General features: G+C 57.3%; 3 protein-coding genes across 3 annotated transcripts; 2 read left to right on the top strand and 1 right to left on the bottom strand.

Annotated features, from left to right (window-relative positions):
• Positions 1–2,658: 2,658 nt before the first annotated feature.
• On the top strand, positions 2,659–9,784 carry VOLCADRAFT_98921 (uncharacterized protein; the record flags this gene model as incomplete). Its single annotated transcript, XM_002957771.1, has 11 exons — positions 2,659–3,009; positions 3,175–3,946; positions 4,086–4,180; positions 4,273–4,368; positions 4,584–4,710; positions 4,817–6,012; positions 6,046–6,136; positions 6,686–7,289; positions 7,576–8,098; positions 8,994–9,066; positions 9,657–9,784. 11 exons carry the CDS (start codon positions 2,659–2,661, stop codon positions 9,782–9,784), a joined length of 4,056 nt encoding a protein of 1,351 aa, XP_002957817.1.
• Positions 9,785–10,879: 1,095 nt separating this feature from the next.
• Positions 10,880–14,239, bottom strand: VOLCADRAFT_107812 (uncharacterized protein; the record flags this gene model as incomplete). Its single annotated transcript, XM_002957747.1, has 6 exons — positions 14,093–14,239; positions 13,612–13,896; positions 12,906–12,967; positions 12,612–12,763; positions 12,089–12,214; positions 10,880–11,066 (listed from the first exon to the last, which is right to left on the bottom strand). The coding sequence occupies exons 1-6, from the start codon at positions 14,145–14,147 to the stop codon at positions 10,880–10,882; spliced, it is 867 nt and encodes a 288-aa protein (XP_002957793.1). The 5' UTR covers positions 14,148–14,239.
• A 575-nt stretch (positions 14,240–14,814) lies between these two features.
• Positions 14,815–14,979, top strand: VOLCADRAFT_48983 (uncharacterized protein; the record flags this gene model as incomplete). The annotated part of the gene is made up of 1 exon (XM_002957770.1): positions 14,815–14,979. A coding segment is annotated over one exon (165 nt), but the record flags the coding sequence as incomplete, so codon positions are not given.
• Positions 14,980–22,694: the final 7,715 nt, after the last annotated feature.

The following is a 22,694-nucleotide window of genomic DNA, read 5'->3' as shown; positions in this document are numbered from 1 at the left end:
GTTCCCCCTCTCTTTGCAGCGTCTTTGCGTGGCCATATCCCCTCAGTCGGCCCATGCGCGTTTACCCCCCCCCCCCCGATAGCTCACGGCATCGCCACTGCTGCTCATGTGCTACCTCACTCCCAACATCAAACATACATGCATGCGGTTTTGCGTATGTGGTGCAACCTTCTTAACATGCATGCATGCATACGAATAAGTTGTCTTGTTGTGTGATGCTATCTTGTACAGCCAGTGGGGCTCACCCTTTACTCACACACCAACACTTCGTCCTAAATGAAGTTGGGGCCCCCCATGATACGATGAGGGTGGTGATGCAATGACGGCGGAGAGGCATTGAGGCGTAACTGGGGCCCCAGAAAGCTCTCTTGGCGCTTTTTTGTTTGTTGCATGGCGATCCCTTCCCGGCGATCCCTGGATTTGGGTCTTAAAAATGTTCTCCCAGCGCCACCTTGATGCCATGTTTCTTTTTTCTACGATGCGTTCGTGCGCGGCAGCTGCCCAAGCCCCTCGCCTCTCTCTTCCCCGTTCTCTCTTCACCTCATCGCGCTCCTTTACCGTCGCATCCGTTGCCGCAGGACTATGTATACATCATGGCCGCGCTGGCTATCTTTGCAAACATCTTCTCGATATTGGTTTTCAAGACGCGCTTCTTCTGAGAGGACAGGGGCAGCGAACGGGCTCGAGTAGACAGATGGACTCGGAGGGAGCGGTCGCCATCTCCTGTTTTGCCTGCCTGGTTCAGTGGTAGTCCAACCAACCTAGATGTCGGTCGGGTTTTCTGTTCTTTGGGGATCTGTTAGGGAGATGTTGCCTGTGAACCTGGTTTTACCCGGTCTGGAGATCGCAAAGGGACACTTTCAAAAGCGTCTTGCGCTTTCGCGCCGCGATACTTGTTAGATGTGTGTTTTTCCTGGGTTGCACGTTAAGTTGGCGACGACGCTAGGCGCTGCAACGTCCGATGTGCCACCTCGTCGGGTCTTGTTGCAGTCTTGTTGCAGGGGGGGCCACAGATCTGTGCTAGAGTGCCCTTGCGAAGGTGGGGAGTGGAGGGAGTTGTCCCCAGCGGTCCGAGTGGAGGAATGGTTGGTGTCTTGGGTGGATACTGGACCGTGTAAGGGCGCTCTGGATGGATGTGATGCTTTCAGCTGATAGGGAGGCGCAGATTGAGCTTTGCTTGACAGGTTCTGGGTCGGGTTTGAGATCATGCCGGTAGGCACGATAGGGTCATCCCCCTGGGGTCATGTCTGGACAGAATGGCGGAGGATTGTCATCAGATCCACATCCCGAACGTGGGGTGATGGCAGGCCGTGCAGTAAGGCACTGCTGTATGGTATTGCGCGAGATTCTAGGGGAGGCTAGGGGCTCCCTTGAGAGGATCGCCTTCAGCCGTAAGTTTTAGCCCCTGGCCAAGCCATTGCGCAACGTGAAAGCCATCGCCCATTCCACGTTTACATAAATGGTGGCGAAAGGCCAAAATGGCTCATGGGAAAACTATTCTTTCAGGTAATTTTGAGTGAATTACGCGGAAACTGGAGCAAATGGCTGCATTGTGTGTTGGCTAACCTGTCGAGGGGAAAGGCACTGCTGCTCTCAGACGAGGGCTGCAGGAACGTGTCGTGGAACATAGTATGCATATGATATGAGATTGCGAGTATCAAGCTTTGGTATGAACAGATTGTGCAAACAAATGAACGTTCCTTAAGAAGCTAGAACCGACGCAGTTGAAGATGAGCACAGATGATCAAGTGGTGTATCGTAGCCCTTGCCGTTCTATAGCACGTTAGGATGTCGGCACATCACAGGACATTGTGCAACAAGTTGAGATGACGTTTAGGTGAATGCGTTTTATGGCAGTTTGCGGAAGCTTGCGGGGAACGTTAAAATCGTCAAATGCATACTGATGTACCGCACATATCCTTCTTCATGCGTGCGATGGAAAAAACGTCAATCATTAATATTTCCAGCCAAAAATGTGATCATTAATATGGCCAGGCGCGGAGATGGGAAGGCGCGGGCGAAGACGCGCGCGGAACAGGGACAGGAAACTTGCCTTGCAAACGCCTGTTTTACAGCTTCTGGTAGCGATAACGCGAACATGAACTTTTGGTGGAACGCCTGTCTATTTGGCGGTCACGGGATTTGCATAGCCGGTTGCCTGTTATTCTACCTGGCGTTCCCAAGACTATGGACGCAGCGTTAGGATGAACAATAACCGGCAATTGCAAAGTTTATTGTACACCAGTTACTAAAATTTTCTTTCACGTCTTATGGAGAAAGGGCACCCCTATGAACATGTACGGAAGCGCGTGTTGGAGGGTTAGACATTTTGGCCCAAGGCCTGCAAGTGCTGGTGCATACTTGCTCTTGATGAGGAGCAGGTGATCGCGCCTTTAGTGTGCGAGACACCCTGCAATACCTGAGGACGGCCTTTCAATTGCGATATTCATATCGGGACCGCGGGTCTGAGTTTCATCCGAACACGTACATACTCAAGGACAGATCCTATAAATACGCAACAGGAAATGTCCACTACAGCAGCGGCCCGCGTCAACCAGCGAGGCCGCAGCTAAGGACAATGGTGTCCTTTTCTGCGCCGTGGTAAGCGGGCCGCCCAGTTATCAACTGGGCGGCCCGCTCGCAGCCTTGAGCGCAGACATGGGTAGCGGCGATGCTGGTGGCGTTTTAGTGTCGCCTGCGCCCACCTCGATGGGCGGCCTGACGACGGCTGTGGGGCGACTGCTGGAGCCTGAGCTGATAGCCTTCTCGTCTCATGGAGGGCACCACCTCTTTATTAACCGGATCCCGCCAAGATTGCCAAAAGAGGATGTCGAGAAAATTATCCTGGCACAGCTGCGGCTTCATCCGTTCGTGCTCCAAGTTTCTAAATGCAGTGTAATACCACAAAACAGTCTGAAGAACAAAGGTTACGGTTTCATCACCCTGGATGGCTCCCCATCACCCTCGGACCTTGACGCCATCGCAAAGTCACTGAACAACAAGCTTCAGGTGCGAGCTCCGTTGGTGCTGTAAAGCCAAGTATCATTTCGAATTTACCAGGGGCATATTATCATACCTTAATGAAAGGAGTACAGATTTTCATTACGGGCTTTGGACAAAGGGAGGTCAAAGTCTCGCCACACGTTGACGCGGCCCAATGGTTCCTTTGTGCAGGTCGGCTGTCGAACGCTGGGCGTCCGCGTATGCACGGACTGTCACAGCGCTTGCTACGGTGACGATGACGGCTGCGCTTCTTCTTCGTCTCGCTCCTCTACTCCCCCAAACGAACCGGCAACTTTTGACCTTCCGGACGCCCAGTCCTCCCAGGCCGCAATCACCACAGTCGACGAGCAGCTGAGCGTCGACTGCCTTGAACCCACAGCCGCAGCCGCCCCAGGTGAAGGCGATGCGCTGGGCGCAGCGCCAGACCAGGCGATTACGCCGCCAGGAGTGATGAAGAACGTGGTCACATTGCAGCAGGACATCCTACAGACCGCCGTCGCCGTTTTGGCACAGCAACACCTTGTTGCTATGCCCTCAGCCGTGACCACTGCGGACCAGCAGCGCCGGCGCAAAGCCATGAAGCCCGGGCAGGATCGAAGATTGCAAGTCGAACACAGCCGGCACCAAACGCACCAGCATTATCATAACCTTTACTCGTCCCAGTCGCGCCAGCAGAAGCTGCACCAGGGGCCTGGCATGCAGGAGGGACCCAAGTGGCGTGCGGGCAGAGGGCTACCCACCGGGCCACATGGGTTGGCACACGCAGCTGTCCGCCCGAGGCGGACCACGGCCGATGCCAGCCCCTCCATAGCGGCCCCAGGAGATCTACAGGCCTTAAATGCTCAGCCGCAGGCATGGGAGCGTGACATTGATGCTGGGGGACTAAGTTCAGAAGGGCCGCCTGCTACGCTTTTGCCGCTGCACCAGACAACCACGCTGCCGAGTGAGCAACCACAGCAGTCACAACAGCCGCAACAGCAGTCAGTGACAGCAGCTGCAGTGGTGTCGTTGCAGCAGACGGAGGGCTGTGAGTTGAACGTGGCTCCGGTGTTAGGTTCACCACGCTCCGTCTCTAGCTACAGCTCAGCTCCTGGCTCTGTCCAGGGTTCAGCACCGTGCTCGGTACCAGAGTCCGTGGCGGGATCTGGGTCGGCTGAGGCATCCCGATCTGGGTCAGGTCGGGTGTCGGGATCCAGCTTCGGTGGCTGGTGCGGCAGGGAGGATACAGGTGACCTACGCATGGCGCCTCCGTCTGGCGGACTTCTGCAGCCACCGTCCTCAGGCACAGCCCAGCTGCCCCCCACCGCAGCTCCGTCGGTCTCAGCACCGCCCGTGGGTTTGTGCAACACTGGGGGGGATGCCCCGGTCAGGATCGGCTCCGTTGCTGCTACCTTTGGCGCCTTTGTTACATCGCCACCGTCAAATGGTATCAGCAACAGATCGCCTACGGCCCAGCAGCAGCAGCCATCTCATCATCAGCAACAACACAGGGCCCCGCAGCAGTGGGAAGGCTTGCATCGGCAAATTCCGGTTCCTATCCTACGCGAACGCGATGCCTCGGATGGTGGCCCCGCATGCAGGCTGCCCCCGCCTCCACAAGACCAACAGCATCTTACATTTGGTCCCCTGCTGCCGAGTCAGCAGCAGCAGCAAGGGGCACAGCAGCAACCGTCAGCGCAGACGCCGTCACAGTATTCCGCACCACGCGTGAGTCACATGCAAGTGCGCCAAGCACCAATGCGTTCATCTGGGCCTTTGACCAGGCACTCGCGCTCGCCGATCCATGGCCCACGGGCGGGCCCTGTGTCAACAGCGGCGACGGTGGCGCCGGCGGTGCTCGCGCCGCACAGCCGCGGTGGTGGCCGCGGGCAATTTGCTGTACCTCAAAGCGTCTCAGCGCAGGCACAGATGCCGGCGGTGGCGCCGCCCGGACGGCAACCCCAACCGTGGGCGGCTTCACATGCGTCTGGGTGTGGTCCTATGGGCCAAGCGCATCTGCAGAGTGCCTCGGCGCCCACGTCGTCTTCTTGGTATCTGCACCAGTACCACCGGCAGCATCAAAATCGCCAGAGCTGTATGCATCACCCGCCGCCGCCGCAGCAGCAGCAAGCTCAGCAGGGCCCGCACGCGCAGACCGCACCTTACGCATTCGCAATGACTTGCAGCGGTGTCGATGGTGATGGCCACTGTGTCGATGGCTTACGCACAAGCAGCTGCGGTACGAGTGCAGGCGTGGTCCCTTTGGGGTCGCATGGTTGCAACACGACGCGGCTGCAAAGACCGCTCCAGGGACAGGGCCCTGAGCAGGCGGTGGTGCAAGGGGCACCGCCTGGCCATCCGCCTGGGATCCCGCGTCCGGCTTGGGTTGAGGGGACGCAGAGTGTGGCGTCGGGGGATTCGGGATCCGGATTGGATGTTCACGGCAGCTACCCCGGCGGCCCTGCTTTGGCGGGCATTTCGCAGCCACCAGTTGAGAAGAATGATTATCCTCAGCCACCGCAGCTGCAGCAACAACATCAGTTGCAGTTCCACCTACAGCCGCCTCTGCTGCCACAGCCGTTATCGCAGCAGCCCCGACCGGCCTTGCATATAGTCAGTTGCGTTCCGGCGTCTGGCACGCAGTCACAGCAGCCGCAGCAAGCATTGGCAAATCCCACGTACGAGTTCATGCAGGAACCACATCGGCAGCACCAGATGGACCTTCACTTCCCGTCGCCATCACCACCACCACAGCAGCAGCCGTCCGTGGCCTCTCGTTTTCCTGAGCAGCAGCCGTCCGTGGCCTCTCGTTTTCCTGAGCAGCAGCCGCCGCCGCGGCAGCAGCAGCGGGAGATGTCGGTGCCGCTGCCGTTGCCGCAGGAGCAGGCACAACAGTCTCTGTTGCAGCAGAGGCCATTCCTGCAGCTACCACTTTGCTCACAGCCACCTCAGCCGATGCCCCCGCCGCAGCAGCCGCAGTCGCAGCCGCAGCCGGCCTCGTTTGCGCAGAGCTTGGAGGGCGGCGCCTTGGTGCGTGCGCAATCCCACTCGTCGCCGCCGCAGTTGTCCCCTCAGGGCTGCCAGCCCTCTCTGCCATCCACACCGGCCCAACCGCTTCTGTCGTTACATCCGAGCGTGGATGAGAGCTGCCTAGGTGGGTGTGGGATCGGAGGAGCGCGGAGCTGTGCGAGTTGGTTCTGGGTGGTGTTTCTCATGGCGTGGCGATGGTGGTGGTGGTATGGAGTGTTCTGACGTGTAGGGATGTGCCAATAGGTGTCCGCACTGACGGCATATCGAAAGTAGGGATCAACTTATTGAGCTGCCGTCGTGGTTATGGTACGGCTGGTTACTGATCCCGTACGTACTCGCTTACTGAAGGGTGGAGTCTATACACCTGTTCGTATGCGCAGGTTTTAGATTACTGTTCACCTCTACATGAGGCTGCACTGGAGATAAAAGACTCCGCAATTGCGTGCAGCTAGAGCCACTGCGTTGCGCCAACCAGAGCAGGATTGACATAAGCGTTTTTTTTCGGGGCTAGTTGTATACACGACACGGATGTGGCGACGACTTGCACATTTGGCGCACATTCGGATCGATGTGTGCAGTTTGTCTTTTGTCGTGTCTTCGCTGCGCTCATTCGTTCGATTTACTGACTTCCCTTCACCGTCTTGTTTCCCTCGTTACGCAATTGTACGAACAGGATTGGGGTCTCACAGGTTTCAGTTACGGGGCGCAGCACACCAGCCGCTGATGGCGTCCGCGCCGTCGGGCTTTGCAGGCTGGCGTGGTTGCGGCTTTGATCTGGATTTTGACGTGCACCGAGGACCGAAGGTTGGGGTTCCGGAGCTGCAGCTCCCTGCAGCAGGTCAGGTGGGCTCACTCGGTGCAGCAGCCGCGTCGGTAGCAGCGGCCCTGAGCGTGCGTTCGACGGAGCTGCTCTTAGGCCGCGGCAGCTCGGACGGTTTCCAGGACCCAGATCAAGGGGGATCCGCGGACTCGGCGGATCTGGATCCATTGGATCTGGAACCTATGATCCTGCAGCTCTTGGAAAATGAGGACGACGATGGCGGCGGCAGCGGTGGCAGCGGCAGTGGTCGTAGCAGTGGCATGCCTGCGGCGGCGGCGGCAACACCGTTCGACAGTCGCGATACCAAGCCGGATGGCGAGTGGCAGCATGCCAACGGCCATCGCGGGCAGCAACAGCAGCAGCAACGTCAACACCAGTACCAGCATCGCCACCACTACGACCGGCAGAGCAATGCGCAACAGCGGCAGAGGCAGCCCGGAGGACTTGTCGTCCGCAGGTGGAGCAAGCCGCAGCCATCTGCCACGTGTCCGCCGCCTCAGCCCCCCACCGTGCTTGCCGCAACGCCAGGTCTCGGAGCAGGTGCTGCAGGCCTGGCCAAGCCAGGCCAGCAGCCGGGACGAATGTATCCTCAACCTCCTCAGCAACAGCAGCAGCTGACAGGTGTTGCGGCGGCCTGGGGCCTTCCCGGGTCTAGGGGGCCTTCCGGCGGTAGAGGAAGCGCTAGCATAGCGGCAGGCCCCGACCCGGCCGTTACTTCCCCTTCCTCCACGGCTGTCCGGCAGGCATTCGGCCCAAGCATGGTACAGCCGGGACAGGCTGCCGGCACCCCCACAAATGATCAGCGAGGCATGCTGCCAGGAACGGCAGCTGTTCCTGCGGCAGGTGCAGGCGCTATCGGGGCTCCCCATGAGAGTGGTGGCCAGGGCTCAGCCCCTGCTGGGGCATCGTGGGTCCCAGGACGTGGAGGCGCGGGTGCGGGAGGGCCCCCAGAACCTGGTCCTACCGGCTCCTACCAAAGCAGCGGTACTGTTAGCAGCGGCGGTGCTGCCGGAGCCGGAGGTGCTGGCGCTGGCGTGCACCGGCTTGGAGGCAGTTTTGGGTCCTCTGGTTCTGGAGCAGTCTGGCACCGGTTTGAGACCGGTGGCGGCGGAAAGGCGGCCGGTGCGGGTGCTGGCGGTGTTGGTGGCGGTCGTGGAATGGGGCCTCGAGGTCCTCGTAGCCACGGTGGCGGCGGCCGAGCCCCGAACGGAAACGTGGTCTACGTTGGACATGGAGGCCGGGTGTTGGGCCCGAGGAAGGCTGCGGGTGGGACTGGTAGCATCGGGTTCGTCGGGAGCGGGAACGCAAGCTTGGGAGTTGCGCAGTCGGGCGGCGGAGTCCGTCACAACACTGGCGGGGGGGCGGGAGGGTTTGAAGCGTCGGGGTTTGCACCCAGCTCCCTGCCCAATGCAACTTTGTTAGCGGTAATGCAGCGTCTGGACGCGTAGTCCGGCCGTTTGTTTACCCCTTTGACCCCCTGGGTGTATTTCAGGACAGGGGTCTGGTTATTGGGCTGAGGCGTCGAGAACAGATGATGAATGGGGTTTTGTGTGCGAAGGGGCTATGTTGAGAAAATGGAAATTGCGTCATCGGGATGTGGTGGTGCGTGTCTGCGTCGGCCGACTGGCGATGATGCGGTGCTGTTGGTGGTGGTGGTCGTGGTCGTGGTGGTGGTGGTGCCGCGGCGGCGGCGGCGGCGGCAGCCGATGGTGGTGGCTGTTGGGTTACGCGGTGACGGTGGCGGCGGCGTAGGCCGACGCTAGCGAACAAACTGCAAATACTAGGCCCATGTTGCGGGACTCTTGTCGCTCGGTGGCTCGTGGGCAGAGTATATTCCCTGCATTCCTAGCGTAACTTAGTCGGGCTTCCGCAGGCGGCACATGGACAGACAATATCCTAGCTTTTTGACACTTAGCTGTGCGGGGCTGAAGTCCAAATCGGGTCCATATACGTGGCCTCCACGAGGGCAACGGCTCGCGGTCAGAGGGTTAACTTTGCCGCACTGGCGATGCTCAGCAAGTCGAAGGCGGCTTTAAACATCATGCAGCTAGCGGCCTGGGGTCCTGAATGGTGTTCCGAGGCTGCCGGGGCAGTCGGGTTGGGAAACAAGGGGACGGTTTTTCGTGCCTCGTCCTTTCCCACACGGACTCGATCCTTAAAGGAGAGGAGCCTTTTTCCCAAGGGCAGTTTTGCACTGGACCGTATTTCCGTGCGCCGCTGGCATCACAAGGAAGGTGCGCAAGCGTAAGCGGCATCACCCGCAATAAAGCTCACAAAGTAACCGAAGTTAAGCTGCAGGAGGTGTCAGTGCGCGCCCCTCGCCACCTGTTTGGTGTGGAATAGACTGCACTGCAGGAATTTGGTCGTGTCTGGTGTGGGGGCTCAGCAGCTGTTTGCAAGGGGGATAGAGGCGCAGGGATCAACGGTTGCATGTGTTGGATGGGATGCTGGAGTCGAAACTGCAACATAATGTATGCGCGAATATACATGCACATGCGACACGGATACAGCTGCGGGCCCTTGCCTGTGTGCCCCTTGTCGTCTTTGCCATTTCGGTGTCAACGGCGAAATTGTTCTTACGAATACCCTTGTCAAGACGGGGGTCGTGGATTACGGAATGGCATGGCGGCGGATCCTTGAAATGAAGCGGGGCTGGGCGGTCATAATTGTTTCTTTTTCGCATGTGGGACCTAAGCAAGCCTATATCGGACCGCGGCCTTGACTGTTATGCGGCGGAGGAGCCGCTCGAAGGGAGTGAAGTTGGGGATTGTTTGAATCATTCGCAGACCGTCGGGCGGCGGCGGGCCCGTTCCTCCTTTCGCAGGGCGGGAAGGGATGCGCTTCGTGGTTGGTCAGAAGTGGGGGGCATTAGGGGCACAGCCTCAGGCGCTGGTTTTGCACGCCTTCACGGGCCATAAGATGAAGTCCCGTTTCTCCGTGTTATCCATTTGAATACCTGTTGTGGGCGTTGGGATTGCGATGTGCCCCCGCTCGTGGGTTGGATTTGTCCTTTGGCTGATGTTTGGGGAATGGCTGGGAGCTGGCGGAGGGATCCATTGTATCCGTTTCTGGTGTGCAGGGGAGCTTGACGAAAGAAGGAAAACACTTGCGGGCTTCACGGCACATTGTTGCTAGGTGCGGTTGCTCTGGGGACCGGTGGCGACCGACACCTTGGGCGTGAGGGGGGCTCCTTTGCGTGTGTGCATGTCTGTATGTTTACACTCGCGCGTGCACGTTTTTGTGTGTTTATATGTGTGTTTATATGTGTGTCTCTGCGATGGTTGTGAAACTGCCGGCCGGCGGGTGTGGCGGGCTGCTGTGCGGCGTGTTGGGATCTTGGCTCGGGTGTCGAGGGGCCCCCCGATTGGGAAGCGCGCATCGGTTTCTTGCGGCAGCTTGCCGCGGCTTTGTCGTGGCCGCATTTGAGCCGTTACTCTTGCCGGTGCTCTACCTGTCCTCTGCTGGCTTAAAAAACGCACCTGACGCTACCAAAGTTGCCGGTCCCTTGCGGGACGACTCCTGGGCCATGGGCGCCCCCTCGCAAGCTGTGTGTTTATGTGTCGTGTGTGTGTGTGTCCTTATCGGGTATGTCGCGTGTGTCTGTGTCTGTTCAGGTGAGGACCACTTTCAGTCGCTAGAGATTGGAGATGTAGGAGGAGGTTTTGCAATCCATTCTTTATTCCTGGGTTTGTCGTTGTCCGTTTCCATGTCTACGTGTGTGTGTGTAGTTATGTGTGCCTGGAAGGGGGTTTATAGCGGGTTTGGGAGGGTATGAGCTGCATCGTCCGTTGCGCGATGCAGCGCACTTGATGGGCCTCTTGTTAGATTGTAAGAACCGGTGGGGCCGGTGGGTGCTGCTCCAATTATGTTTTACTGTAGCAGCACATGGAGGCAGACAGTCGCAAAAGGCGGCGGAGCAGTTCTCTTTTGCAAGAGCGCTGATTATGTGGCTAACGCGCTTGCGTTTGATACTTTGAAGCGCGCAGCTGTCTCTCTCGAGATTAATAAGACGAAGAGTTTGAAGTTCAGACCGGGCCACTGCCGCTCTCATGAGTGCCGTTGAGTCTTCGTGATGGCGCTCTTCTTGCCTGTTTTTGACCTTTGGCCCGCCGGGTGGTCGGGTCCTTTGTGGCGCTCATCACGCTCCCCCTTCTCTCTCTGTTCTGGGCGCCCCACGACCGTTTTGTGCGGTAGCTGTACTTCATTCTTTGCGCCCCGTTGTCGCTGCTGCGCGCTGCGGGGTTGGTGGTGTGGTTGGACCCAGTGGTGAACCCCTGATTGGCTTTCCGTGTTGGTCGCAATTTTATCATCAATCGGTTACTTCTGGAGTTTGGAATTTCCATCTGTCGGAAGGGAGGGAGATGGTTGAGTCAGCAGGGTCACGGCAGCGGTCAACTTGTCGCCTCCGCCTTGGAGAGGCTTGGCGATGACTCTTCTCCTAGTTGCTGTGAGGACACGGCGCAGCCGTGCTCTCTGTTTGGGCACCTCCCTCAATGGCCCCCCCTACCGTCAATGTTCCAGAAATGTCTTAACTTGGCAGCCGATGTGTGTTGCTGGCGTTATTGCCAGTAGGGCTCGTTATCCAGCTATATGTTTTACCACGCCTTGTTGATTGTTTTTACCTTCTCTTGCTACAGGAGCAATAACAAGAATGAAGGGGCGACGGAATGACCTGCCTGCATTTGGTGGATGGGGATGAGTTACAGTCAGTTTGAGCTTAAGGTTTAATAGTGTTAGCTTAGGTTTGCGAGGTTGTAGTTGTTGAGGCGCTGGGGTTGTGGATTGAAGATTTGTTTGTTTCGGGCGGGCGACAAAAAGGGACGCGACCGGACAGTGAAAAGCTCGAAATTTGGCGGCGGCGGAGAAGCATTGTTGGGCGACACGGAGGAGAAAGACATTAGACCGTTCCCGAAGCTATAACCACTGCTGCTGGCGTTTTTCTCCTGCTTCTGCCGCTCATTTCGCACATGTCTCCCCTCTCCCTTTCTGAGGACCTGGACATCGCCGCTTAAATCGTGCTGAAGGCTGGCTACCATGGCTACAGCGCGGGTTGTGCAGGCGAAAGGGGCGGGGGGTATGTTTGCAACTCTCAGGCGTGGCGTTGAACCGCGGGTTCCATGCATACGTATGTCTGTAGGCACGTACGTCTGTATGTGTGCGTGGGACTGTTATGCCAGGGCGGTGTGCGGGTGACATGCTCCAGACCAGGAACAGTGCAAAACAAGTCAGCCGGGAAAAGACCGTACGCGCGCCGACCGGACTTGACTGGACTCGATCGGTCCAGGGGAGGGGCACCTGCTTATGTGAGATACCAGAACGGAGTATGCCTCCATCAGAGCGGACCGGGAGCCCGGAACTATTTCGAATTTGTGCCGATGGGTCCTGTGTTTGCGGGTGTTGGGTGTGTTGCATCGGGCGCACGGGGAAAAGGGGGGTAAGGTGGTCAGGCAAAGCAAGGAATGTAGCACCACACGCGCGCACACACGCATACACACACACGACGACATCAGTAACAACCGCGTAACCCTGCAGGCTGTTGCGGACACACCGGGGGCATGTTTTCGGAGGAGCTTTCGCGACCGGAAGATGCATCTGTGTATGTATACATATACCTTATCGGATCGTGTCTCTCTATGGCTGCAAACCCCCTTGCAGGGTTCAGGGTATCTTGAAGGGAGGGCAATGGACGTTTCGCTGTGGGTGAGGTTGGGACTTGATCTTCTGCTGCTTTTTCGGCCTCCCCATATCCCCCCGTTCCTACCCCCTCATATCCCCTCACCCACCCAGCACGTGTTCACGTTCGCACACGGTTCGTTGGCGCGGTAGGCTTTGTGGGTCCTGACTCTTTTGCCTTGTTGCGCATGCTTGTTGTGGAAAGAGGGAGGAGGATTTCGCCCAAGTGGGCGTTGGGATGGGGTCGTAGCCCGCCCCCTGGTGTTCAGGAAGGGGCGTCGGAACGGAGGCAACGAAGCGGGTGAGGAAGCAGCAAGGCTGCCGCATGGTGTGTGTGGACCAGACTGTGCCTATAGCTGATGGCGGAGAAAAGGGTCTTAAAATGGCGGATAGGACTCACCATCCGGCCCCGAACCGTGTCGTGTAGTGTGGTACGCTCCTCCCTAGAGGCGTTACGGCAGGCTGCAGCGTCCCACGTGTACGGCGGCAGTCACGCGCAGTCACGTGCCAGCTTACCCCTGGTGGTGAGGATTGTTGATTGTTTGTGGTGAGATGCCGTCGCTCATGTTTTCTTTTTCTATGCAAATTTCCAACCGGCTGAGCCCCTTACGGGTGGCGTTACGAGAGCGAGACCGTGAGATAGAGCAAGAGGGAAATTTCACCGGTTGTCAGGTCGGTCAGTTCTTCGTGCTAGCGGCCTGGTAGCGGCATACTCCCCAGTGGGTAGATTTGTGATGTGGTCAGGACAACAACCATAACGGCGCGAAATTTACTCTGCCACGACGGCACGGTTTTTTGCATAGCGGCATTAGCGCGACTACACCAGTATAGTTACAGTGGAAAACAGGACATAGCCGGTGTGGCGGTGCGCGCCTAGAAGGCAGGGGTGTTGCATTTTGCATATGGCCTTAAGAGGAGAGGACGCAAAGGGCAACAGGGCGGGAACCACCCTGTTCAGGATGCCCTCCACCACGGGAGCAGCTGTAGCTATGTGCAGCAACAGAGAGGACGTACCACCTCGTGGACAGAAACTCCGCTTGTTGTGCTCATCATCCCGTGTGTACCAGGAAAGCATATCACCACCCAGCTATCAGCGCAGACCGCACCATTAGTGTCGTCATGTTCCTGGTGGACGGACGTGAGCAGCAGTGGGAGGCACGGAATGAATGCAATGGTGCCGTGCAGCTGTGGGGACGGCCAAGTAGGGTGGTTAGTGGTGTAGAAGACGTTCTCTTGTTTCCTTGCAGGAAGCCAACGGGTAGGTGCGGAAGGACAGGAATCCGGAGGCAGAGTCCGCTGCTTGAGCATTGCATCAGCAGTTGCACGTAGGGTCTGTAGGTGTCGCAGTTCACCATAATTACCTACAAGCGGAATCGTGTTAGGTAGCTCTCCTGTGGTTGGTTTATTGGGCATGATGCATGATGCACTCTCGGTCAAACCCTTCCAAGGAAGTGCTATTCTTTCCTTTCTCTCCTCCCAATCTTTTTGAGCTGCGGCAATGATCATATGGCGCTCTCATCCTGTCGGCCTGCCTTGCCAGGCTAGTAGTTGTTGCCTCATGGCACCACGACGCAGTTTTTGGCCCACCCTTCGGGCTCCTGCAGGTCGCGGTCCTGCAGCGGAGGAGCCGCAGAGAGCACATGATTATCTGCGAGGTTATGAGGTACCGGGGCGGTGGAACTGCGACTGCTGCCTCGTAACGGCTTGGAAAGTTGGAATTTTTATTATATGGCTAGCTAGCACCTTCCCTTGTCCCCTCTTGTCGAAGTCCCATACTGAAAGGGCGCCCCTGTAATAAAATGGCAACGTTGTAGCTGTAGCTTAATGACATGGCCGAGTCAGCAGTCCGCCAGCAGTATCCGGAACAGTACGGCATAGTACAATGTTGCTTAACGCACTACTGTCGCCGAACGCGGCACCATAAAAGCCCGTGCGAACGTGGGAGTCCTTACTAGACCTTCCAGCGGCAACGAACAAATAAGTGGGATTTACTGTGTTACAGTGCACTAAGACTTTCCAGATGGTTTACAACCAGGGGCGGGTTGGGCCGCCGACTTGGTGAAGGGATGATGGATAGAATAATCCTGCCAGCTACGTATAAGAAGATGGAAGCCTCGTTGGTTTGGGGGAGGGAGAGAAAAAGGGGGATGGTAGAGAGCAGCATGGAGGCGTCATTTTCCCCCCAGAGCCGCCCGGAGGATAGAGAGTGTTGGAGAGCCTGGGAAAGGCGGGGATGATCGGGGAGGGGAGGGGGAAGGCGGAGAAAGCTCCTCTGCTAGTGAAACGACCCCAAAATGGGAAAGAAGGGCAAGGTTACCAGAAGCTTCGGTGAGCGCCGCAACAAAACACACACGTTATGCCGTCGTTGCGGTCGCACCAGCTACCACCCCCAGAAGCATGCAAGGTCTGCTGGCCAAACACAACGGCAAGATACAAGATACATGTCGCAGCCAAACAATGGACAGAGCTCGGGCTGGATGTGGTCTGCATACAGGAGACCCACCACACCAATGCCCACCACCAATCCCTGTTTGAGCGCGAACTAAGCATGGCAACGGAAACAGCCCACACCCGGGGCTGACAAGTGCCGGCAAGCTCACGTTTAAACTTTATCCACGGGGGAGGTCCTTACTCTTATCCTACAAAACCTAACAGCTATCGTAGAGCCCAAGCCTACTACCCGCGGTGCGCAGGGTCGGTTTACAAGCTGCCTGATCTGCTGGGGAGGACACCGCATCCATGTCTGCAACATCTATGTCCCCAACGGCACCGGGCGGCAGCCCTTAGGCAAGAACTGATCAGCAACGTCCTGGCAGCAACTGCCACAGATGCAAGCAGCGCAAACAGTGACACCATCATGCAAACAGTGACACCACCCTTATATGGGCCGGGGGGAATTCATTTTCGTCGAAAACCCAGCATTTGGACTCCACGGCAGGAGAGGAAGGACGGAGGGTGGAATGGGCCCATAGCAGAAATGCTTCGCGCAGCTGGACCAGCCATGATGGATAGCCATCGCCATCGCCAGCTCCATCCCCTGCGCCATGACTACACCTACCTCTACCGAGCGCCCCGTCCAGGAGGCTCCCGTCTGGATCGCATATACACGGATCAGGCCATGATGCCGAACGGAGGTTATCCCGCACACCCCAGCGGACCACCAGCCGATGGTCCTACACTTGCTGCCCCGCCGGGTTGAAGAGGGGAGTCCTGGGATCCGCCGGGTGCACATGTCCTTCAGGACGCATGAGGACCTGGCCGCGGGCATGGAGGCCTGGATTACCGACCAGTGTGCCGCGGCCCCATCTGCGGAGGACAATCCTGCTGGCCTGATTGAGTGGTGGCCCGCTTTCAAACGCCGCCTCGCGGCCCGCGTGCATCAGCTCAACAAAGCCGAACAACAACGCAGGCTGCGACCGGGAGCCCGGGTACAAGCAGCCCTAGCAGCACTCCAGCAGGCCCGACAAGGAGTCGATGCAGATCCCAGTGGACAGCAGCCGCTGCAGCAGCTGGTGGACGCACAAGCGGCACTAGCACGGGCCCACCGAAAGGACTGTAGCAAGGATGCTATGGTGGCCCGAATCCACTGTCTACGCGGAAGGTGTGAGGCCGAGCCCAGCCATGACTGCGTTTATCCAGGCCCAAACCGCGGACCAGCAGCCGGCGCCTGCCGCCCTGCAAGCCCGATCTGGCCGATCTTTTGACCAAGCCTGTACAGCTGCCCCAGGTGGTCGCGGATTTTTCTGGAATGAAGTGAGCCGAGCTCCCAACTACAGCTCCCAAGCCCAGCAGGAGGTGCTAGGCTCCCTGGCGGCCGCCAACATCTCGCTACCCGCAGAGGCAAATGAGCAAAAAACGATTGCGGCCACCGAGCTGCGGAAGGCACTCAGGAAGAGCCAGCCAGGATGGCATCCCAGCCGGCATCCCAGCCGACATCTACAGGAAATTCTGGTCGGCCATTGACAACAACACCATGGCTGGCATGTTCACCGCCATCGGACCGACGGGACAGATACCAAACGGCTCCTTGGAGGAGTTCATTACAGTGATCTACGAAAAAGGCGACTCCCAAGCTCCCCGGCAACCACCGCCCGATCACCCTGCTATGCTCGGATTACCGGCTCCTCCACCGAAGTGCCGGCAAACCGCCTAGGCCCCGCCCTGGCCCAAGCCATCACCCCCGAGCAACCAGCCGTCCTGCCCAAGCGCCTTATTGGGGCCAGCGTACAATGCCTGCGCCACCTGTCACACCTCCTTCGCACGCAAAACTGCTGGGGGCTCCTGGCATTCCCCTGGACTTTGCCAAGGCATACGACAGGGTGGATCGCGGGTTCCTCCTCCTGGCGGCGATGGAGACCAGGGGAGCAGGGCCACAGCTCTGCGCCTGGGTGCGACTGCTGCTGAACAATACACGAGCCCGTAGCGATGGTGAATGGCTACAAGTCCAAACGGGTGTACATGGAGGCGGGGGTACGGCAAGGCTGTCACCTTGCGCCCCTGCTCTACCTCTCCATAGCCCTTGCTCTACAATGCTGGCTCCGGAACCAAAATGTGGGGATCAAACCACAGCCGACCGACTCACAGCCAGTAGCACCGCTTGTCAATATGCGAATGACACGGAAGGTGGCACTGGTGGGCAAAGAATCAGTACCCTCGTTCCCCCAGGCCATGGACACCTTCGCCCGGACATCCGGCCAGCGCCTAGATCTCGATAAAGTGGAGCTGCTGTGGAAAGCCCAATCAAACCAGCAGCAGGTGCAGCCTGCAACCCAGGCCGGACCCCAATCAGCTGCCCCTCAGCATGAGTCAATAGGAGGTCTCAAGGTGGTGACCACCGCCACCGCCCTGAACCTGCCGATTGACAACCAGCCATCCCCACCACAGCTATTCGACTGGATGAAGAAACCGGGGAAAGCCAAGGAACGACTGCAGCGACTCGCCCGCTTTCCGTTATCAGCATTTTCGGACGAACCACAACCCCATCAGCGTATGGCCTGCAAACAGTAATCTGGCACATGGAACATCGCGGACCACCCGCCAACAGCACGCTGGACGAGATAGAGCGCCTCACGGCCCGCCTGGTCGACAGGCAGCAAGGCCCAGAAGACCCCTGGGGTGACTGGTAGACGGGTGGGGTGAGACCGGGAGGAGAGGTGAAGAAGGCACCAAGAGGATGTAGAGTTGAGGAGTGGTAGGAGTCAGCAGGCGCCTGTAGTGAGGGCGCGGATGAGGGGGAGGTTGGTGCCCAGGAGGGGCCGTACTTTTACGTTAGTGCGTGCTGCAGGGCTGCTGGGTTCTCTCGAGGTACGAGACTCAGGAATCCTCGTGCTGCTGGACGTGGTGAGTTGGGAGAGGCGGGGTTGGGAAGTGGTCTCGGTAGGTGGTTTGGCGTCCTGTGGTGTGAGCTCTTCGCGCTCTTTCTACTTGAGGTTTTTGGAGCTTGGTGACCTCCCCAGCCCGAGATTGACCCTATTCCTCCAGGAGAACGTCTTCATGCCTGCAGGAGCTACGGCTGCAACTGCCAGTTTGTACCGTAGCTCCTGCCGTACCGGCCAGTTTGTACCACATCGACGGCGACAACATCGACAGCCACAAGGCCAGGGGGGGCTGCACATATGCGTTACATGTATTCCCGGTAAGTGTGGTGACATGGGGATGAATCAAAATGAAGATTCCTTAAAAGGGTGTAGGCGGGGGACAGATCCTCTGCTTTACCGCTGTAGGAGTTCCTTTCGTAGATATCATTGGGGACATCAGAAGGCACCAGTACACGTCTTCGAATGGTTTGGATCCATGCATGGCTTCCGTAATATCGTCATCCCTCGCAATAGAGCTATAGCCCAGTCAACGGCAGTCAGGCGGCTCCCGCGGGGTGGTCCTTTTTACCATGGCCGAGTACCCTCTGGCGGTCCGTCAGGTGAGGACAAATCATCGACTACGACCCGTAATCTTTTTTTTGCAAAAAAATTAACTAACACTCCAAACATCAAAAATCACTGTCCACATCCTACAAATAGTGTTTTCCATCTTGTATTGCATGCCAAGATGTTATTAAATGTTATACGACACTACTAACGCGGAGGTTGTGGGGAATACAAACCACATCTTTCCCACCTTTCCGCTCGCACCTCAGTTCCGTACTCCGGCACGAACACAAGCAATTAACCAGCAGCAGGATGTGAGAAAGGGTGGCACAGAAGCTGCAAATGCCATCGATGCACCACGTCATTTGAATGTGACTGTAGCTTCAACTGCGATGGGCAGCAGCAACTGCCAAAAGAAGAGCCGTGTGGCTGCGCCTGACTCAACCGACATAGCAGGTGCAGACTAAAAAGACATAAAAAAACAAACATAGAAACAGGGTCTTGTGTGTGGTCCAACTGCTGCCGCAGGGATTCGATGAGGTGGCCTCATGCTTTCTCCGGGGGACGCGAGCCAAAAGGATGGCTGTGTGCGCACAAAGTGTACAAACCTTCGTCGTAGCACTCTTTGTATTAAGACAATAATTAGCACCACCTCGAATATGTAAAATGGAAAAGGAGAATTTTTTTCAGCATCATGGCCGTTATGCATGGCGCCTTGTCTGTACGGCACGCATACGAGAATGTACGATGTACACCAAACCTAAAACACGAGGAAACCCCGGCGCAGCTTCGAGAAAGGTCAGCAAATCGCAATACAGAGCATAGCATGGCTATAGCAAGTATATAGCATACGCTTCGCAAGCAGGCAACGCTAAGCACACGTATTTTGTCATTTTCCAAAGTGAAGAGACATACATAAAAGGAAACTACTGCACTGAGTTTGGTCTGTCAGCCGTTTGCGTGTGTGCGTCTGTATGTGCGTGCGTTCATGTAACCACCTCCCCCTCCAATCCCACTCTATCCAATCCCCCCTGCCGAGCCTTCCAGGGCTATCTCGCTTCGCTTATCCAGCAAACAACCCTCGCCACGCACCTTAGCCATGCACCTCCTAAACATATGACACGCACGACGCCAACATGCAAACACGCAGACCTCCCCAACTGGCAGCAGCAGCAGACACTCCTAGCATCGGCATGCTCTGTATACCATTTTCATGAACGATGTTACAGCGCATTATACAACCTCCCTAACATCTGATAAAGAGAGAAAATGTCTGGAAACGTGAGCCGCACGAGGGAATGTAGCCGCTCCCAGTTCGAGGGTAGAAAAGACATCGCATCGAGTACTTGAAGTTATCGAGCAAAAAAAGGAATCGCCACGCTTCTTACCAAAAGAGAGTCTTGGCAGCTATTTTGCAGGTACATGCCTTCACGTACATGCGGTACAGTACGATGTACGATACACACTCTTGCGGTGTTCGCTGCCGGGCCTTCCTTTTAACAGGACTCCAGCTATAATGGGTTTGCAGGTTATCGACACACAGGTCGAGCAAACAGGCAGGTGAGCAAGACGCATGCGAATTGCGCCCCATACACCATGAAAAGCTCTCAATAGGCACCGTACGGTGAAGAATTTGTATCGAACGAATAAATGTGAAAAAGAGCAAAGTGCGAAGTGAGACACGCCAAGCACGTCCGAAGCTTAACCTCCATCGGCACCTCTCCCTCGGCAACAGAACCTTAGTTCCACCAGAGCCACCAACACCCACACATCGATAATCCAGGCTCACACGCATCGATGCATAGCAAAGAGGAACGCGCGCACCCACCCACACGGCCCCCCCCACAAGGAGGAGAGTGCTTCGGCGGTCGTTCCCGTTGGGGTACGGTTAGGGTTAAGTGGCCCTGGCCAGCCTCAGGCCCCAGGATCGATATGTAAGAAATTCACATACATGCACACACACACAAACACATAAGCCCAGCCATGCTCAACAAAGACGTACGGACGCACAGCAAGGTGCGTTCCGCCTCCTGCACACCAATGTACGGCACCGTGCGACTGCTGACGTTGCATCTTATTCGTGTCGGTTCCAACATTTAAATGTCAGAAAGCTGTATGCATGTACGTCGTCGCCTATCCTGCATGTAGTGCTCTGCACACACCCTCAAGGTGGGGCATCTGCACGGAAAATCCCCCAGTACGGCTCGCGAGTACGATGTGATGTGATGTGAGGCATGGCGCCCCGCCTCAATCCTTCCCTGAGTCCGCCTCTGATACCCGCACTACCCAAATAGAAACCAGCTGCTCATTATATTGCTATTTTAGCAGTACTAGGTGTACTGCTAGCCACAGTCGTAATACCAAAAACCTTCCTCTAGTGTTGCGTGTTATACTTTGCCGTCTGTCCGTCCGTCCGTCCGTCCGTCCAGGTATGTTAGATAAGGGGTGTTAGATAAGACTGTGAATGCGCACAACGCCAAGTTATCATCGTTGCCTCGTTGGCTGCAGCAGTTCCAAAGCTGTGCTCCAAAGATGTCGGCTGTGAAAGGACACTCATGTGAAAGGACACTCATGTGAAAGGACACTGTAACAAACATGGAGCTCGAGCTGGATGCGGAGCCTGGGGAACTGGAGGCCGTGTTTCCTGCCTTCGGCACTTCGCCGCGGGGACACACCATCCTGTGAATACGAACAACAGGCACCATGCTGGGCAGCGGGATGCATGGCTGGGTGCATACACGCGGGCTGGTTTGCTAGGGCTGGGCCGTGGTGACGGAGAAACATCCCCGGGGAGATGTGACCCACGTGGTCACATCTATCTGTGCGTGAATAACCCCCGCGGGTGGAGCACTGCCCTGCCCTGCCCTGCACCACTATTGCTGTAGCGGCGGTAGCAGTAGCAGTCGCAGCAGCAGTCGCAGTAGCGGTAGCAGCGGCAGCTGTTTTATTACTTGCTATATGGCTGGCTGGCTGCAGTCTGCGTGCTGCTTCCGTTATATGTCCTGTTTGCCATGTAGTTACCCGTTAGGAGCTTGAAGACAGCGGCTACGAGATCTCCGACCGAGGGACGGCCCTCGCTAGGGAGATGTGCAAGTGCGGACGAGAGTGCCGTCACGCATATGCACATTCCCCTAGCGAGGGCCCGTCTCGAGATGAGCGTGCCGTCGTCGTGGTAAGTGTCATCGAAGCGTGAGCAGCGCACCAGCCGGGTTTAGCTGCAGCGGTGGCTTTGGACATGACGGCGGTGATGGTGACGGCGGTGATGGTGACGGCGGTGATGGTGACGGCGGTGGTGACGGTGATGGTGACGGCGGTGGTGACGGTGATGGTGACGGCGGTGATGGTGACGGCGGTGGTGACGGTGCTGTCGTGTGGTTGACAGTAGTTCATTCCGGCTGCGCCACGGCACCCCCTGCCGCCCTCAAATCTCAACGTTGCTCTTCAGCACGATAGGGAACACGTCCGACACCCGTCGGAAAGCCGCCTCCCTCCGCCCTTTGCACGGCGGACGACAGCAACACGGTAGGGTACGGCACCATCCCCCCAACCGCACCTAACTCTGTGACCTGCTGACCTGCAGAGGCGAGAGGTCAAAAGGGTTTTAGGCGATGTGGCGCGAATAAAAAGGTGGGAGCAAAAAGGAAGTTGATTGAGAGCACAGGAGTGAAACCAATCAACGGCGAGCACCGGTTCCATGACGAACAGCGCAACGTACAGCAGACCCGGCAGTTGATGCTGACGACGCGTAGACGCGCACGCAAATACACAGACACACACACACATAGACACACAGACACACACACACACACACATAGACACACAGACACACACACACAGACACACACACACAGACACACACACACAGACACACACACACACATAGACACACAGACACACACACACACAGACACACACACACACACAGACACACACACAGACACACACACAGACACACACACAGACACACACACACACGCGCGGAAATCCCATCCAACACCCGGGTGCGTGTGAGCTGTCGCTATCTCCCACCCCCTTTTGGACACGGGGGGGGACATACAGCTCCTGGGCCAACCATCACCCACCACCCGACATGCAGCACAGGCACCGTCCCATCCGCTAGAGACCCTCTCACGGCCGTTGCGGTCTTCATGGCGCCCTACACTCGGGCGTCCCCTCCCACCTTTGCCTCGCCCCACCTACATCCTCTCCCCTCTCTCCTCCCCACCAGTGATTTTTTTTCATTTAGGGGGGGTCTCAATTTATTCCGACCTAAGTAACAAAGTTGCTAGCGTCGCCGTAATGTATTCCTTAAGAGTGGGGCGCTG

The sequence above is a fragment of the Volvox carteri genome (assembly GCF_000143455.1).
Source record: "Volvox carteri f. nagariensis unplaced genomic scaffold VOLCAscaffold_79, whole genome shotgun sequence".
Classification (NCBI taxonomy): domain Eukaryota; kingdom Viridiplantae; phylum Chlorophyta; class Chlorophyceae; order Chlamydomonadales; family Volvocaceae; genus Volvox; species Volvox carteri.
Note: the sequence above shows the minus strand (reverse complement) of the source record. Positions and strands in the feature narration are given on the sequence as shown.